The sequence below is a fragment of the Erithacus rubecula genome, assembly GCF_903797595.1.
Source record: "Erithacus rubecula genome assembly, chromosome: 20".
In the NCBI taxonomy this organism is placed as follows: domain Eukaryota; kingdom Metazoa; phylum Chordata; class Aves; order Passeriformes; family Muscicapidae; genus Erithacus; species Erithacus rubecula.
The window spans coordinates 2,003,625-2,023,455 of NC_136672.1; the positions used below are offsets into that span (position 1 = coordinate 2,003,625).

The 19,831-nt window shown below is 47.5% G+C and overlaps 1 protein-coding gene across 2 annotated transcripts in view; it reads right to left on the reverse strand.

The window, feature by feature from the left end:
- The window catches only part of MAP2K4 (mitogen-activated protein kinase kinase 4), a 66,402-nt gene extending 47,755 nt beyond the window's left edge, over window positions 1-18,647 (reverse strand). Inside the window, exon 1 of one of the 2 annotated variants that reach the window (XM_079323165.1) lies at window positions 18,426-18,647. In XM_079323165.1, coding sequence (XP_079179291.1) covers window positions 18,426-18,516 — 91 coding nt within the window. In that variant the 5' untranslated portion in view covers window positions 18,517-18,647. The remainder of the gene's footprint in view (window positions 1-18,425) is intronic. The other variant, XM_079323166.1, reaches the window with a different exon arrangement.
- Window positions 18,648-19,831: the final 1,184 nt, after the last annotated feature.

Consider the following 19,831-nt stretch of genomic DNA (forward strand, 5'->3'; position numbering starts at 1 on the left):
TCCTCAATCATATCCCATCCTCTCATCACCTTGTGAGCACCAGACCCCATCATGCCAGGCTGGCAAGAGCTCACCCAACTCCACCCAGCCCTTGACTGAAGTCCTCAGACACACAAGCAAACCCAACACAGCAGCTCAGCTATGTGCAGGCTGTCAGAAGAGACACAACCTGTCACCACCCACCTTCTCCCCCTGTCACACAGGGGAAGTGCCTTGACACTTGCATTTGAGACATAACCTGAGTTTGTTGAATTGCCATCACTCTGTCCAGCACAGATTTCACCATGACCACACAACAGCTCTGGCTGTTCCCACTGGATCCACTCCCTGTCTGCAGGAGAGCAGATCCTCAATGCCACAAGGGATGCACACAACCTGTCACCAGGGTTTGCCCAGCACATCTCCACTACAGCCAGGAGAATGTCTTGCTGCCATGCCACAACTCTTCTTACAGCACCTGAATTGCTCTGCTTTCCAAGGAACTGAAGAGGGAAAAATGAAGGAAAATTCACATAGCAAGGGATAAAATTAAAAAAAAAAAAAAAAAAAAAAAAAAAAAAAGGGAAAAATCTAAAAAAGCTTAGTTAAATGAACTTTGGTTCACTTTCATTACTTTGTTCAAACCTTCCCTCATGCTGAAATCCAGCAGAAACACACACAAGCCAGTTATTTCCCAACACCAAAACAGCTTAATGAACACTCAGAGGCTTTGTTAAACATCATACCATGGCTCTGTGAGCACCAGCTTTTGGGCTGATGTTTTTCTTACAAAAAAAAAATAATCTTGTGCACTCATAAAAATTCTGGCTTTGTACTGTCTTGTGAAGCATTCAGTATGAATTAGCAATACCTGCTTGTAGCAGGACAAGCACAGGAAGGAACCCTTGATTCCCACTGCTGAGAGACATCAGGCATTGTGTAACAACTGATGTTTCCAACAGAATTTGCAGCTTTAAAGCTTGGCAGCATCAAATCCTCTTCAGAAAGACAGATGTTGATGGCACTCCTGCCCAACATTGTCATTCAAGTGACAAAACACACAGAATGCCAGGAATGTGCTGCTGCTGTGCTGCTGTTCTGGAAGGAGTGAAGGCAGCAGGTACCAAACCCTTTTCACAGCTCCACTGAAGCCAGGGATTTGGGCACAGGGCTGCTGCCTTCAGGAGCCTGGCAGATGGCTGGAGCTCCTCCAACAGCTGGCTGCTCTCAACAGCATTGGGGACATTTACTTATGTGACAGAAATCTTCACTTTCTTGTTAGTGAAGATAATACTGAAGTGTGACAACAATTCAGCTTCTTCCTGGAGGAAGAACTGCACAGATGGATACAACAACTCTGACTCCAAACCAATAGTCAAGGGATCTGCAGCAATGAACAACAGACTGGCTTTGGAACATCAGCTGATGCAACCCTAGACAAAGACCCTGCATCCTGTCAGTGAAGAGAAAACAGATCTAAAAAGAAAAAATAATATTTTAAATAAAGACCTTAATACAGCCATTCCTACAGCAAACACTGCAGAAAGTGAAAGTACAGAAATGAGGAGTTGCAATCACGTTACCTGCAGAGGAGGAAGCTGAGGGTTTTGTGGTTTTCCTTTTCTGTGTGGTTCCAGATGAGTAAAAGCCCAGTGTTCCCAGCCAGGACAAACCCAAGCCTCTGCAGAGCTTGGGTCCAGCACATGGATCACAGTCAGGAGGTGAAACTTCTGTAGAGAGTTCTGGTGTCCTTCCACCACCCAGCTCCCCCAAAGGGTTCTGTTCCCCTAAAGGACACACAGGAACTCCTGCCGCCTTTTTATTGCTACAGTTATTATAACTGAAAAAAAGAGTGCTTTTTAATACTTTGTATTTATCTTGCAGCATTATTAACAGGCCCTGACCATAGGACTGGGGTCTTGCTGTAATGAAATTACACTGGGAAGGGACCTTCACATCAAAGTCTGGGAAATAAATTTCAAACAGTTTTGAGGTTTGTAATGTCAACAGAAACAGGAAAAAAGAGAAGAGTACCTGACCCTTTAATTTGCTTTTTACAGACTTGTGAGCAAAACATAATGGGAAGGAACAGCCCTTCCCACAGACAAGGCAGAGCTAGGCACAGGCAGGAGCCCAACACATGGAAACAGAGAATGGCTTGGTGCCTGGGCAAGGAATGCCATGGGACAGGGACCTCAGCCAGGGGAAGCTCAGCACTGCATCCTGCTGCTGCACAGAGCTGCATCCCAGTGCACAGCTGCAAGGTAAAAGCTGCTCCCTTTAGACCAGCAGGAAGTCAGCTCCATAGCATATCTCCCCCCTCACTCCACCATTTATTAATACCCTGATTGCTGTCAGGGTCTCCCAAATCTAGGTTAGCAGAACATCACACTTCATGCCTCACCTGACAACACACAGTTTTGCCAAATTATTCACTAAAGCAAAGCTGCCATCCTGAACTGAGACTCGCTGCTGTTTTCCCATGAAAGGGCTCTGGAGCACTGAGGATCAAATCCTGCCACTTCTCAATGGTTACAAGAGAAATTCAGACACCTGTGTTACATTCCTTTCATTTACAACAAGCAGACGATCTGCAAAGCATCTCTCTCCAGTAAAAACCTTTGATCTTCCAGCATTAAGAACAGCAACTGCCTTTTCCTTCTCAGCACAAAATAACCCCAACCTTCAAATTAAAATGGTCTTCTGAAGGAAAAGAAGTGGAGGCACAGCAGAAACCATCACCTAATGGGAGAGAACAGGTATGTGCCAGCCTGTGCCAGATCCAGGCCAGACCCCTCCTGCCCTCTGTAAGTGCCACCAGTTCCATCATCAACAATTACTGAGCACTTGAAAACAATAAATTAACACCCAATAGCTCGCTTCATTCTCATTAATAGCTGGTAAGCACGGCCTACAGAAATTGCCTATGAAAGAGAAACCTAAATGGGTAAATGCTTTCATGCTATTGTCATCCCCTCCTTCAAAATACGTGACATTTGCATGGAACATGCACAAAGTCAGCAAAAACACTTTCATCACTTTAACAAGTGGTTTAAGAGAAAACTACAATTAAAATATACTCTGGGGTAATTAAAGCAAACACACTGTCACTATTTAGCAGTTAACAGTACTTTTAATGGAAAATACTCAACATCTAAATTTCTCTTTGCTGTAAACCACTTTTGCCAGGAACAAATGAGGCTTGTTCTGTCAAAAGAATCTTCTTGAGTGCTCTACTAATTGCTCACTTCTTAATCTGCCTGGTTAAAATCCAAAGGGGAAACAAGCCACAGGCACCTCTCAGCAGCTCTCTGGGCTCACACACGGTGCCATGGCTCCAGCCATGGCTCTGCCCAAGGGAAGGTCCCAGATCCAGCCCCCACAGCTCAACAAAGGCTCCCCTCAGTCCCACCCCTCAGGCTGGACAAGGTCCCCTCCCATTACCTTATATTAGGTTGAACTTCCTGACAAGGAGTTCATCTTTACCTGTTTATGAGTTTTAAACTAACAGGGTGCAGGGTTAGCCTGGAGGTTAACCATGAAGAAGAAATGTTTTGCCATGAGGGTGGGGGGGACCCAGGCACAGGGTGCCCAGAGAAGCTGTGGCTGCCCCAAGTGTGCAAAGCCAGGTTGAAAAGAGCTTAGAGCCTGGTATAATGGAAGGTGTCCCTGTCATGGAGTGAGATGGGCTTGAAGTTCCCTTCCAACCCAAACCATTCATTCCAGGAACAGCCAACTGACCATGTTCAACACAGAATTCCAACGTAGCAAACCAGGCCAACAGCCCCAGCAGGCAAGCAGCACTCACTCCCCCTTAGTGAGATGTGAAACCTTTCCTGCAATAAAACTCAGGCAGTGAACAACTTCGAGTGTGCAAAACAAGACCATCCATGCTCAGATGTTGTTACTAGAGAATGAGACAATCACAACTCTTCAGGAGCTCCCCAGCCACAAGAGCATCATATTATCAACTATTCTTGTATATCTTTTGAAATTTTAGGGCAAACTGTGATGCTCTAGCAAAGAGGTGCTAAAGTATTGGTTTAAGGCTTTTTCTTTATGCCTTTCAGCCTCCTGGGTCAGACCTAGCTGCATTCCAGCCTCCAGGCACAGGAGTCAGCAAAGTGAATTTAATGGAAACATTTTACAGCCTTCCCCGGGCAGTCCATGGCCGCCCATAGGGTGCAGGGAGCTCTCAGCACATCACTGCTTGCAGGGCAAACTGCACTGCAGATTGCAGAGCTGGAAACACTCATTTTCACTCCCAAACTGTCAAGGTCAGAAAGCCACCGTGATGCTGTAGGGATTTTTGTCACCTGCTCTCTGGAAGCCCTTTGGCAGCAGCCTGCCCCATGCTGCCAGCAGCAAAGCAGTTCCATGTCTTCCTCCACCTCCAGGTAGGCAATACAGTGAACAGGGTTGGGCACAAAGGATTCACTGGGTATCAGTCCTCAGTTTGTGGCAGCCTCAGAACCCCTTAACTCCTGAAATGACAAAACAACAAATTCTCTTCTCTAAAATCCCATTCATCACCAGTTTACTGCAGGGGCTACCTACCAGTTAGACCCAGCTGCTGAGCTCTGGAAAAACCTCATTATATTCAAAATCTGCTGATGAAAAAACCTGTTGACTTCTTTTTTTTCTATGGAATATCTTTGCTACCAAAGAAAAATCTTGAATAAGACAGACTCCAACCCTTCTAGCACTCTATCCCTGACAGCAGATCTCCACTTCAGCTGAAAAGCACTGCTGGGGAAGTAACTAAACTCCTGCAGAAGCATTTACAGTCTTAACATGCCAGACAACTGTGAGTTGGCACAAAGTCTGACACAAAAGCAAACCACTGTTCTTAATAAATATTAATTAACCTTCTTGGGCTGCCATGGTTCATATGAGCCATGGGATGCCAGCTGCTCCCAGCAAGTCCTATCTCTAGCTCAGCCTCACCTGCAGAGCCATTAACACAGCTCCATCATACAGTCACCAGCAGGTCACTGCTCCCTTGTGCTCACAGGCCACTTCTCCCCATCCAGACACCTCCAGGCAACAGCTCCCTGGGGCAGATGTTTCCCTTCCATCTCTTTTCACACCTCAGTTACTGTCCTCTCTTGCATTCATCACAAAGGTCTATAAATCAATCTCAATTCTTGCCATAGAGCTCTAGGTTGCAAAAGAAGTTTGAAATTCCAGCTTCAAACACCAGGTTTCCTAAATATCTGTATATCCTGAGTTAAAAGAAAGCTATTAAAGAATAAATAGGTGTTTTCCAGCACTGTCCTAGGGGACTAATTCTGACACAGGGGCTCACTCAGCTGGAACACTGAAGCTGCAGCTCTTCCAAGACAGAAAAACACCAGTACATGAAAAGTAATGGACAATAAAGAATTTTCTATATACAGTATCTCAGAAGCAATGTCTCTGAACAGCAGTCACAAAATATACTGAGATAAAACCCAAAGACACCAACTGTTTAAAAAACATTAACAATTCTCTTCAGATATCAGAATTGCTGCAACAAATTTGCATATGGAGTAATAACAAAAAAACTTTATGTAAATTGAAAGAAATGCAAAAGCACAAGATTTCCACAACTCCAATTTATATTAAAAAAAAATAGCAAAACAAAACAACCAAAAACTGAAACAAACTATGCCACCCTTTAAGTGACAGGCAAAGCAGAATCCACAAATCTACCTCAACAATTGGTGACCTTTAAAGAAGTCCTAATTAAGTTCTTGCTGCACCAGCACTGTGAAAAACAGGAGTAGGAATGGTGTATCTGGTTAGTTGCAAGAAAAAGCAAATTCTCAGTACCAATATTGATAAAAAAGCAAGGATAATGCTAAAAAAAGGCACAGCTTTCTCTCTTTGTGGTTTTGCACAGAAGCTTATCTGCAAACCTAAAGAGACCATTTCTCAAAGGAGAGCACCAGCATTAAGAATCTCCTTTTATCTTTCAACATTTACTTTAAAATCATAAATAAAATGGATTTTTTCAATCAAACTTTAGGCTGCACTGCTTTGAATACAGAGCAGTCCCATCATCAGGATCCAGGGGACAAACACTGGCAACTGCAGGAAAGGAGTGGACCAGGGTACTGTATGGAGCAAAAAACTTTTAAGACTGAGAAGATTGTTTTATTTCCAGAAAGCTGAAGGTTTGGAGTAAATCTGCCCATATTAAACAATATTTTAAAACAGATGGTCCAGCTGCTTGTGCCCAGGCAATTTCCCATGGAAGCCCAGCTCTCCAGCACTGTCACCACAGCAAAAGATCAGACCTGGTCAAGCACAGCATTCCACACTTCATCAAAAACACCTGCCCAGAGTAGGGGAGGATATGTACAGTGGCTTTTTGAAAAATTCCCCCACAGGTGTTGCTAATGCCAGTTCACCTGAACAGCAACCTGGGCAAGCAGCACTGCCTGCAGCCCCCTCTTCATCCTCACCAGCAGCCAAGCCAGACTCACAGAATCCCAGAACAGTTTGGGTGAGAAGAGACTTTGCAGATCATCTCCTTGTACCCCCTGCCCTGGGCAGGGACAACTCCCACTGTCCCAGCTGCTCCACGCTCCATCCAACCTGGCCTTGGACACTTCCAGGGGTCCAGGGCAGCCACATCTGCTCTGGGCATCCTGTTCCTGGGCCTCACCACCCTCACAGGGAATAATTTCTTCCCAAGCAAAAGATTTCTTTCTAATCACACAGAGATCACCACACCACAGACCTGGGTACAGATCCATTACTGGATATAAGGAGCAGATCATGGAAAGCTCCCAGGCTTTGAGCAGGGACAAGGACTGACCCAGCACCACTTGGAAGAGGCAGGTGTGATCCAGCAGGCTCTGGGATGCAGGCACTACAGCAATGTGCATGAGCAGTTCAGCACCACTGCACTCTCAGGATGCAGCAATCTTGCTGTTTACCCTTTTACTAGGGTAAATAACTTGGGGCAAACACAAAATTTCGCTGCTAAAGAAATAAGCAGCATAAAATCTCTCCATAAAAATTGCCCAAGTGCACTGGATTTTGAAAGGCTGTGTAAAAAGCTCCAGGGGTGTGCAGAGGGCAGGCGGGCCCTCAGGCCGGAAGGAGCCCGAGAGTCTGCCCAGCTAATCCCTGCGGTCTCACGCTGGGTAACAGAAGACTGCTGCAAAAATATCAGCCAGCAGCCCCAACTCAGACCCAGCTATCTTCTTCCCTTGCCCTTGTCCCCATTAACTCCTCCCTCCCAGCTTCCAGGAGCAGAAATGTGTGCAGCAGCCCTGCATACAAACTGACTATCCCACACAACAGCACCAAGAGTCCCCTCCTGGCTCCTGCAAGGTGTCCCAGCACCACAAAGGTTTCCACCTTTGTGGCCACCCGTGTGTGGCCTGTGGCCAGAGCCAGCACTGTTACCCACCTGGCCCACACTCACCTCAGAGCAAACTGACCCACACTTAGTTTATGATGCTGCAACTTCTGCATTACAGCAGGGCTCCCAAGTTTTTGCTGAGAAGGTGGGATGATAGCAACACCATCTTATTAGTGGCAACACTTATTAGTGGCTGGCTTCTTTTTCCTTCTGCCTTCACTCAGAGTCAGGATTGAAACTTGAGAGACAAATTTTCTTATCTGGACTTGGTTGTTTATTAAATCTTACCTATAGCACAGAGACTCCTTCAGCACTTCTAGCTAAAGGTGAGAAAATGGAGGTGTAGCTAGCTAGTTACAAGGTCATTAAAAGGCTAACTATCCAACTAAAAACTAACATCTATATTATTTATACTTTTGATCCAATAAACAAACACCTCTGAGCCACACTGCAGGATTTTCTACCCAACCAAAACCTACTACTACCTGAAATCATGAAAAAGGAGGATTCCAACAGTGGGAGCTGCATGACCTTGTACCAATGATGCAAGAGTCATGTCTGCTCATGGCACCAGCACAGCTTAGGCCTGCTCCTGGTGCTGCTGCCCTCAGAGGCATCTGAGAAGAGAGGAAGCTGAGGTGTATCAACCTGGCCTTGCTGTCCATGTTTCTGCTCCCATACAAGACCATCAGCAAACTCCAGAGACAATGTGAACTCCAAAGACACTGCAAATAACATCCCATCAGTGGGAACAGAGCATTCATATGCTGAAAAAGGGAGAGGAGGCTGGTTCCTTGCCTAGCCCAAGGCACACCAAGCAGGAATACCTTCACACCCTAAAACACCTCCAAGACACAGGCATTACAGAGGGAGCAGCACATGCATGATGAAGATCAACAACTACACCATGAAATCACCAAAGTGTGGCAACAGAAAGAATATATCAGCTAATGACTGAAATTGTCTACTGAAAGCCAAGAGTCCTAACAAAGAAGAGTTTGATATGCTTATGCATGAGGTAGAAAGGGGCAACTAAATATTAAACTTGTCATAGTAATCCCTGGGCAACCAGCTTGCCAGTTCCCTTAGTGGGGGTAAGGGCATTTGCTGGGCTCTGGCTGCTCCCAGCAGAATGTGTGTGCCCATGCAGTGCAGACACAACTCTTTCACTGTGTTGCTATATGCCACCATTTTAATTCTCTTTTCAAAGAGTTTTCCAACGGTTTTTGCATTTCTTTGAGTCCTAACAGGGACCTGCTCATATGAAACCCACAGTCATCTAAAACAACTGCCATACTCGGGATTGAATATCAAGGCTGGAAGAGCAGTCGAGTCAATGCTCCTGTTAGGCAGCAGCAGCAACTCCTGACAGCTTGGATGAAGACAACTCAAACTTCCCCTTTACCAGCTCAGCTGCCATGGAGTGACCTATGTTGGCTGCTAAACCCACAACTCTTGAACACAATGTTTGAAGGGATAGGAAGATGTTAACTCCAGTCTTATTACACCCTCCAATTCTGCATTGCTCAACAGCAAGGACATCAGCCTGTTGAAGAATGTTGAAACAGCATTATCTGTGTTTGGTTTGGGTCTCAAGGAGTCAGGACATGCCAGCACAGGATTATTCTGAGAACAGTGGGCAGTCAGAGCTCTGCTGCCCAAGTCAGAGCATCATTCAGCTCTGAGAGGGAACCCCTACACAAACCTTCCCAGAAAGCTGCTATTTACTAGGTGGAAACAACACTGAGGACAAGTGGCTCCTGGACTGTGTCCCAGGCCCTGAGAGAGCAGCACAGTGTCCTGGTATGGGGCAGGGTGCTGCTCAGACTTTTGGCAGCTCACAGTGAAGCAGGGCTCCTGCTGACAGTTCAGTTCCAGCTCCTGTTGAAGTCAACCCTGACTAAGGCCTGTCTATAATAAAGCAAATTACCAGTCCTAGAAACATTGCAGAGCTTCACTGAAATAAACTGTGTGTTCACACATTCTTCATTTCCCTCATTTCTGTAAGGCAGGAAAAAAGCAGCCATACTGATAAATCACACTGGGAATTTCTTCAACTCACAGAAGATTCCAAATCATGGCCCTGATGGGAGAGTCAGCTAAGCTAACCCTCCAGACAGACACATGTGGGCCTTGGACACCAGCTCCCACCACTCCTGTCTCAATCTTTGCCACTTCCACACTGGCTGAGAAGACCCTTCTCTCATTTGCTCAGCTGCAGTCCTCATCAGCAGAATCAGCAGGGATGAAACTACAGAAACAGGCCAGAGAGTAAATTTCTGTTCTTAGCCCCACAGACATCCAGCATCGATAGGGAGTGGCAGAGCTTAACCCATAAGAAGCCTATCTGGACATGTATGACTCTGGCATAACCAGCTGGGCAGATAAGCTGCAGGCTATTACTCCAATTTTTCTCAAAAAGAAATACATTAATTAGAAATATATTTTAAAATAGATTTTGCATTTCCAGGAGATTGTTGGCAGGCTTCTTCAGCTACTCCAAAACATGTGGCTCCAGTGCAGAAAGAACTCAACTGCCAAGCTGCTGCTAAAGCAGCACATATCTAAACCTTTGCATCCGACCCTTTCTTCTTCCAACAGAAGTCTGAGCTCATTCACAACTCCTTTGTGTAAACTTGCATACTAACTCACACCTTAGTGTCACACTTTCTAGTGGCAACAGCTGGGTTATATGAGATCAGAAAGCTGACCTCTTCCCCAAATCACAAAACAAACCAGGTCTAAAAGCTGACATGCAAATACCCACTTTGCACACAATGATTGCTGCAGTTACCCCAAAGCAGAAATGACCGTGAAGAACACCATCAATTCTTGGCCATCATTGCCATTCTGACCATCCTCCTATTTCCTACTTTCTGCCCATGCAGGTTTCTGAGTGGGACAGGAGGAAACAAGAGGATATCAAAGGCAGGATGAGGTTTCCAGAGCTTGGCATGAGACCAAGTGACACTGACAGTGTTCAGGAGAGGAACTGGTCTTTACAGGCAAACTCGGACATGTCCCACTGCTCCCCAGAAGAGATTTCCAAACGCAATTCTTTCATCTTAGTCCACAACCCCTCCCAGGTCAAACAACACAGCCAGATGTTTTTTAAGGAAACTGTTTTATCTCTGTCCACAAACTTCTTCAAAGTACAAACACTTTGCTTTCTGGTCCAAAAGCAAAGTGATAGCAAATTCACTTCAGAGAACCACTTCCAGAGAATTAGGTCCAAATCAAACTACACAACCCTTTTGGTCCAAAGAAAATAAGCCTAGACAAAAACAGATAAAGGATAAACTCCCATTCGGCTCAGCTGTCTGCTCCCAACAGCTGTCCTCCTTACACCACAGGGCATCTCTCAAAGCACCTCAGAAAGATCAGATAAATTATTCACAACACAGACTAATTCCTGGCGCTTGGACTCTTTATTTGCTCCAGGACCAGCAGAGCTGTCTGCTTCCTGGAGGGCTCGCCCTGCCTCCAGGAAAGGGCAAATACCAAGGCTTTGATTTGCAGAAGAGGAAATCAATTTAGCAGCTAATAAATACACAATTTGTGCAATACACATACTCCCATCTCCCTTGATGCTCCTAGGGAAGTTAATGGGCTATAGCCACTAAACACTGTCACTGCACCACCTAAGTGCAGGGCAGTTCGGCTCACCTGAGAGAAACAGGAGGGAGAGATGGGCAGCGATACTTGGCAACACTGTGTTGTATTTCCTCACTAACAGTAACAGCACAGATCTCACCACCGAGGGTACAGCCTGAGGTGTCAAGGTCACACATTTTGGAAGATGCTCTGCAGCATCACATGATACTCGTGATGCAAATCCAGGCCAATGATACCTCACATGCCTGCAAAGGATCTGTGCAGGCATGGAGCAGGCACCCAACAGGGCTGCAGAGAGCTCCACTGGGACCGTGCTTAAACCTGGGACATCTGATAAAAATCACGTCTGCATCTTTCCACCTATCCACGAGGAGAGAAAGACATGTTACACCTGCATGAACTGCAGGACTAATCTTGAAGAAACAGCCACCTAAGCAGACCAGGAAATGCACATCATGGGGAGCTTCAAGATCTACAGCTTCCCCCAAACAAAAGCAAATCCAGTAAGATTCCGTAAGAACCAGACTGACATAACAAAAAATAAAATTAGAATAAGAAATTTAGAACCAAAATCAGTACCACAGCCTGTCCAGAACACCAGCTCCAAAATACAAATATTCAGGCTGACAAAGCTTCACTGGTGAGGCTGTGGCAGCCCAACTGCTTAGGCAGAGCAAGCTCTCAACTTTCCTTCCCTCCTTATCATTATTTCCAAATGCATTTGGCTGCCAAAGTTTATCAGTCTCCTTTTGGTTTAAAGCACACACTTACTGAGTGCTCCAAGTTTACCATATAAATCACAGGAATTAGTTCAAAGCTCTCCTACTGCAAATCACACTGCAGTCTATCCTTCCTTTCAGCTTCAGGGTCTCAGGAAAAAGGCCAATTCACTCAGGCACAGTTCCAAAGAGGGAAGTCAGGTCCTGAGCTGGGACGACTCATGAGGCAAGGGGACAAACATGGTCCAACATGGGAAATGCCTATAAGGTGAACAGATGGGCTGTGGATGCTAAAGGTACATCCACACCAGCTCCTGTAGTCAGTTCAAGACTGCGAGACTCTGAGAGGCTGCACATGAGGTGTCACCTGCAGTGGCAGCTTTCAAGCATCTCATATACATCAATCCACCTAGCAAATCTCAGCAAGAGACCTCTAACAGAGATAACTTGTCCAACAACTCGGCAGCAGTACAAAGAAGTGGGTGGGGGTAGAACACAGGGTGCAGAGTCACAGCAAAAATTATTTTGTCTTGTTCAGACACTAATATAATCATGAGTAAAAACCAAAACTCTAAGGCTGCACAAATCCTTCCTGCACTCTTGTCCCAGAAGAACAAGATGAAACCCACTCTCCCTGCATTTTACACTTCAAGAACAATGGCTTAACCCCTTGGCACCTTCAGGATAACTCTGAGCACTTTCCTTCTCATTGACTTCGATAATCAAGTATTTCAATATTTTCACAGCCAAATCAGTGCCAAATGTGAGGGGTAAGCCTCACACTCATGTTCCAGACATGCTCCAAACCAGAGGGACAATGAACATGAAATAGCTGCTCCATTCTCAGCCTAGCAGGGACACAGTGTTCAAGTTACCTATGAGCCAAACTGAAGAAACACGAAGGAAGTGTCTCTCTTCAGGGATTTACCATGAGTAACTACTGCACATTAAGTAAACCAGCTAGAGTAACACACCTTTTTGAAAGACATTTTTCCATGCTCAACAAGCACTGCACTGTCATTCACTCATTGCTCACACATCCCTTCTGCAATCAAACAAATCCACAACATGAAAAGAAACCTGAGTACCAAGAAGACAGACAAAAGCCCTTTGCAGGGAACACCAGCAGCCTGGAATAACACAGTGGAAGATTCACATTACTGAAGGCATTGGCCAAGGAAGCAGCAGCAGAACTGCACAGGGAGAACCAAAAACCAGAAATCAACCAAACTGATATAAAAACATTTGAAAAATGCAGTAACTCCTAGGCAAATAGATTTAAGGACAGATTCTTTTGCACAAGTGTCATTGGAGGGACTCAGTTTCTAACAGCAGAAGAGATGTTAAAGCCCAGCAACTATAAATGATCAGGATCAACAAAGAAATCCCCAAAACATTTGTCCATCTCTCCAAAGCCAGCAGACAACACTGTACAGTAATAAAAATAATCCATCCTGACCAGAATATCCATGAAAAAGCCCGTATCCCAAGGTGATACTTCTTGAACCACAGTGAAAATGTTCAACTGCCAGTATCAGGCAGGTTTTCCTCACCCTGCTGCTGCAGCACAGCAATTCCCACCTTCCAGAGTGGATGCTGCTATCTCAGTACAAGGTAGAACAGCAAGACACACATGCACATCTAAGGAGGCATTTAAATACAATGAAGCTCATTTTAAATGAGGTACATGAGAGCAGGGAACATCACCAGCACCTTTGCAATGCTGGTCCACATCAGTGCACTCAGCCTTTGAGAGGATGCTGAAAGCATCACATCTATTCAGAGATTTTTATACCTTCTTTATAAGCATCATTTCAGTGGAGCCTGGAGATGGATATTTGCTGCCAGCTCCTACCCACAGGGCAGAGCACTACACAAACACCCTGCACAGCTTCTTCCCCTCACAGTTTTCCTTTTAAGTCTCCACAGGCTATAACAGGTACCCCGCTTCCTCCACTAGGAAGCAGACCTCTACATTCTCTTTCACATAAAATCTTACCAAACCTAAACTCAACAGAAGATATCCAACCTTAAAGTTGCAGCATGCTAAAAAAGCTGTTTATGTGTGTTTGATACATGCAGAGCTTGATGTGCTTACATAAGATTCTTGTAAGCAATGCTTCACTGCATACACACAAATTCAATTTCAGGGACTCCTCAACAACATGAAGTTGGAAAGTGCACATTTTGGCTTTTTCTGTTTCCTTACAAAACTCAACTTTCCCTTATAGGATAACTCTCATTTTGACAGGCAGCTGTGACTTCCACACCTCCTGGCTTCCTCAAATCAGCATAAAATAACTGAAAAGGCCTCCCCTCTCTCTGAGGAGACTAACTGCCTTTGGGCAGTACTTTTGGGCTGCCCATTTATCACGAAAACAGACATATATCAAAAACATCAGTTGATTAAAAGTAAAACAAAATAGAAAGCCAAAATGCAAAACCATATGCCCACATACCAATATAAACCCTACATGCACAAACTTATGCCAAGACTCAAGCACAAAGCAGACATGGCCATAAGGCCCATACAGAAATAAACTAGGGACACAAATGAACTAAAATACACAGATTTGCTCACTACACAACTTCTATAACTCTTAACAAATGCAAATATGTCCAAGTAGACATACACCTGTCAGTCTGCATCAGTGCTGCCTGTTAACACACACAGGTTTGATAATTCTACCAAGGGCATGAGTGGGGAGTGGAGCAGCTCCAGTCACTCCCTGCACTCACCAAGGCAGCAAGCAACAAAGAACACAGAAACCACAGCATCTCTTACTGAATTCCCATACTGAGGTCACAGTGATGCCCACAAATGGTTTCAAGCAATATTCTGCTTCTGCCAGTGCCACGTGTGGGAGCTGTGATTACTCCACTGACACAGTGTACATCCATTACACACCCACAGCAAACTCACCTGACCAGAGAGACTGACCAAGTCCATCACAGTAGCCACCAATTCTGTCACCAGCCAAACATGAACAATTCCTGACCTCTCAAAAAGCCTCCCAGCAGCTCTCTTCTGCCAGAAGGAGAAAGGCACAGGACAGAGCTTCCTTGTAAATAGGAATTTATCACCCAACTTCAGTAAGCCACTGATGTTATGAATGGCACTCAAGGGTAAGAGAGGCACCTTAGTTCATCTCCTCGTGCATTAAGACACCTTTTTAACAACCTCCCTGTCCAGGCTCCTTGCCTCATACTTGTGAAAGACTCTTGCCAGAGACAGACCTCCTGTGATTTTTTGCTAAAATGACTGGAGTCAGGTGAAGGGGGCAAAGACACCAATGAGGGAGCAAACAGGACCACACACATGTGAAGGGAACTGGGAATCCCAAAATCTGGTTGAACTGGTCAGGAATTCCCACCCAACACACCTGAGTCACAATGTACACTCTGAGAAGACATACACAGTAGCTCTCCTTTGCTTTGTAAAGATGCCAGAGCACATCAGGCAGTGAGTATTTGGAGAAGTCCCAGTTGCCTCCAGTCTTCCTGAGTGCCCAATGCAGCTGAGCTGATTCCATAACCATCAGTTTTAAGTGCTTCCAGTTCCTCTTTAGCACTGTAGCTAGGATGAGTGGTCCACAGCTTGTAATTAGAATCAAAATTCTCCCTATGCCTTGGAATAAACTACATTTCTAGATTTCATTCCACTATTCTTCAAATTATTATTTCTTGATTAATGTCAGCAGTAATGACTATTACTAATTTTGGCAATGAGCGAAATATAAAATTGCTTCAATTACAGTTTGGGTGCTGTTTTTTTCTTAAATCACCATCAAAGATATCCTACTTCCCACAGAATTTGTTTCTTCCAGAAAACATCCAGGACACTAAATATTCGGGACTGTTCCTGAACATTAACATTACATGTGAGTAAGAATGACAACTCTTCACACCAGCAATCACCAGGACCCGGACAGACTTCAGTGTGCACACAACAGACTTTAAAAAATTATGGAATATGATCTATTTTAATAGTCAGAATTCCAGCTCTTCTTTGTCTCCAAGCTGTGCCTTGAGCACAGCACCATGAACTGCACTGGCCAGGAGATTCTTTGGGAAGAAATGAAGCTCCAGGTCCTTTAGCATGGGCAGCTGATCCAGGTAGCAAAAAGACATGAGAGTGAAGCTGGGGCATGCAGAGTAAGGGTGAATAATAAATAAGGCCTGAAGCAACCCCTTGCCTGATCACCAGGCTTGAGAGCCATGGCTGCACAGTGAGCCCAGCACAAGGACAGCACAGTGTCCCTTCACTTCTGTATTGTCACCTGGAGGACTTCAGCTTGTATGCATCAAAAATGCTGTAGGATACAGAATTAAAACCAAAACTGGGTGGCCTGCAGAAACCTTCTATACCTGCTGCCCTTGCCCTGGATATCAATGTGATGGGCCTCAATTCCTCTGAATACTTCTCCCTTGTACCACCATCCTCACAATTCTTTCCTACCCCCAGGCCCTGATGAATGCCCTGATAGCTGACACTCCTTATAAAACTGCCAGCCTTGACACCAAAACAGAAACCCCATGAGAGAGACTCTCACCTCAGGCAAGCTTGCCCAAGCACAGAGCCTCTGAGCAAGGTCTCCAAAAGCAACAGACTGCAGTCCAGGGGAGCACTGTCACAGTCCTTTGGCATAGGAGTCCCACCCTCTCCCACCTCCTTCGCAGTAGCAGTTGCACAAGCCAGGTCAGGGTGTTTCTGGCTGAAAATTAACTGAGCAAAACCTTTTTTTTTTAAATATAATTACTTGTTTCCAGCTTAATGACTTCCCTGCTCCACCTCGTCATGCTGTTTGCCAATTAAAGCAACACTGATGCAGTCCTACCTACTCTTCTCCCCACCCAGCAATGCATTCCTGCACCTCCCTTGCTTTAGTGCCAGCCCAGCCCCACCACGAGCACAAGCTGGGCATCCCAACTGTGCAACACTCCACACTTCTGTGGGGTTTCCTTTGTTCAGCTCAGCTTGCCTACTGGCATCAGCAAGGCCACTGTGCATCCTGGAGAGCAGCCAGAGCTGCCCCAGCAGCCTGCACACCACCTGCAGCCCCTTCCCATCCTGCCCGGGTGGGGTGGCAGCACAGGTCCCCTGGGACAGAGTTTCCTGCAGGTTCCAGGAACCATCACAGTCACAGCAAACTGCTGTTCCAGAGCCCAGCCAGGATCCCACACACAGCTGCTCCTGGGACACCTAAACACTCACCTGTTACCTCAGGAAAAACCACCAGCACTTGGGCACCATCACACTGGCCCATGGTCCTGAACCCATATTTAAACAGCCACTTCAAACCAGAACTGCTCTTCCTGCACTGGAGAGAACATGCAGATGCTACAAGCTCACAGGGCATCACAGATGCCAGTGTGCAAAACCAACTCTCAGCCTTAGAAGATACTGGTGATTCAGAGGAACAACGCAAATATGAAAAATGGGTCAGGTGGAAATACAACAGGCAACACCGAGGATCGTAAATGCACCACAAGAACAAGGCTTGTTCTTCTTAAATCACAACTGTTTTGGCATATCATGGTCAAGTTTTTAACCTATGCATTTAATTCACAAGGCTGGAGATTCTGGTTTTTGAAAGATGGATAATACTGTCTTGTCTTAACAAGGCCCAAAAGGTACCCAACCCTTGACACAAAGGAAACTACAAGGAGCCAAAATTCACCTTTTCACACCAAATATACCAAACTCTTTAGTTTAACCATCAGTTCTCAGCCCAAACAAGTCCCCACCAATCTCAGCACAGTTCATACCAGGACACAACACAGAATATAGCAAATAACTGTGGCAAACATTATTTCACAGCAGTACCTGCACTTCTCCCTGAGAGAGAGCAAGTGTTCCTTTTTCCTGGTCCCAAACCAGGGACCAAACTGGGACCAAAATTGCTTCTTTAATACTATCGTTCATGTATTTAATTTAAAAAACCAAACAAACCAGCACGGTGCCACCTCAGCCTAATAAGGCCTAAAAGGTTTTTCAAGCAGAGAGTATTTTTCAGTGGTCTAACTTTAAAGGAGAAACTCAAAAGGGTTTGCTGAGGCCTTTCTGAAGAACAAATATCCACCGTTTTTGCAAGGCTGCTCAACCATCAACAAGTGCCGGTGGGAACCAACACGACCCGCTGCAGCACTGTAAATTTCCATCGGAACGGAACGAAACTGAAGCGTAAGTTCGCGCTGAAGTGATTTTAGTTAAACGTTTGTGTTGAGGAAAGGAGACGGCGGAGCGGAGGGCCGGGGCAGAGCCGTGGTGCCGCAGCCCGGCCCGGCCGCACCGCGGGGCTCCTGCGGGCAAGGGCCGCCCCCAGCGCACGGGGCTCCGGCCGGGCCCCCCGGGATGCTGCTGCAGCCGCGGCCTGCGCCGCTCACCCGGAGCGGCCGCAGAAGCGCTCCCCGCCGGGAGAGGCCGGAGCCGCGTCCAGCCCGGCCTTTGTCCCGGCGGCCGGGGCCGAGCTCCGGGCAGGCCCCGCGCCCCGGCGGGCAGGGCCAGGGCCGCGCTTCCTCCCGCCGAGCGCGCCGGGCGCGGCCGGGCCGCCAGCGGGGCAGGCCCGGAGCGGGGCCGCCAGGGCCGGAGCGAGCCGGGGCCGCGGCTTCCCGCGGGCAGCGCCGCTCCACGGCCGCGGCCCGGCGCGGGGGGCGCGAGCCGGCAGCGCCCGGGGGTCCCCGCGGCCCGAGCAGGGCGAGACCCGCGGCGGGCTCCGGCCCGGCCCCGCGCTGCCCGGCCCGGCGGTGCTTACCCTGCATGCTGCTGCTGCTGCTGCTGGCGGCGCCCGGGCCGGGCCCGCTCCCGCTCCCCCCGGAGCCGCCGCTGGGGCTGGGAGTCGCCATTGTGCGCGGAGCGGGAGCAGCGGCGGCGGCGCTGCGCAGGGCCCTCCCCGGCAGGGCAGGACACACGGCCCCGCCGCCCGTCCGCCCCCGGCTGGGGCCGCGAAACCCCTCCCCGCCGGGGCCCCGCGCCTGCGGCTCCGCTGCGGCGGGCGGAGGCGGCGCTGCCTCCCGCGGGGGGCCGGGGCATCCCCGGGCGGTGCTGCGGCTCCGCTGCTGCTGCCCCGGGCCGGGGGGCATCGCCCGCAGCCCGTCGGGACCCGCACCGCGCTCAGCCCTTCAGCCGGCGGCGCCCGGACATCTGCTGTCCTGTCTCGCATCCCCTCGGGGGCCGGCAGTCGGCCCCAGCAGCTTTATCGTATCTCTCATCTTCGCCATAGGGTTAGGGCTTCTCTCACACGGGCAGCCCCTTGCAAACTTCTCCCGGCTCCCTCGGGACCACAGGGCACAGCTCCTTGCCGTGCTTTCCCGGCCACCCAGGGCATCAGCCTTTTCTGCCACCATCAGTCTCCCCCTCATTCTCTTTCTTCTCTTGGCCACCGCTGTTCATGCCAGCACATGGTTTCTGATCGTTCCTCTTAACTCCAGCAAACCCACACTCCCAGTCGTAGGGACAGCACATACTGTGAATGAGAGCAGTGAAATTGTTGCCCCAGAGCTGTGGGCCCTCTCCAGCCTGCTGCATGTCATAGGGACAGCCCTTCACATACAGGAGACCTTGTGTCCTCACCTTTGTAGTAGAAACAGTACTGACCTCCTTTATGAATGGAGATGGGCTGAGGAAAGTGCTGCATGTCCCATGTATTAGAAATATAATGACTATTTCCTTGCTGCTTTATTGCCCTTGTCACCGCGGAGGTGATAATAGCCCTGAACACACACTGGAAGTGCCACCAGAAACTACAAACCATCACCCTTTGAGCACTAGGGGAGGAGGTTGGGGCAGGAGCTGCCTCTCCATCCTGCCTTCATTTTTTTTTTCTCTTTCTCTCCCAGTTCAGCTTGTATTGATTCCTCTTGCCTCATGATAAAACCAAGACTTTTCTTTGCTCGCACTGCTGAGCTCACCGTCAGGAAGTGGGAGGAGAGGTCAGAACTGGTGCTGACCATCTCTTTGTTTCTGCTCCCAACTCCTGATAATCCAGCAAATGCAACTCCCTCCCTGCCAAGGATGTAGCTCTCCTTTGTCATGGGAACACCATAACCCCTCACACAACCCAAGATCGCAGTAACCTCCTTGCTGGGTTTGAACCTAGGCTGCTGCCCTTCACTGTCCCATTCTGGCCTCTACTCTCTCTGGGGACATGACTTTTCCAAA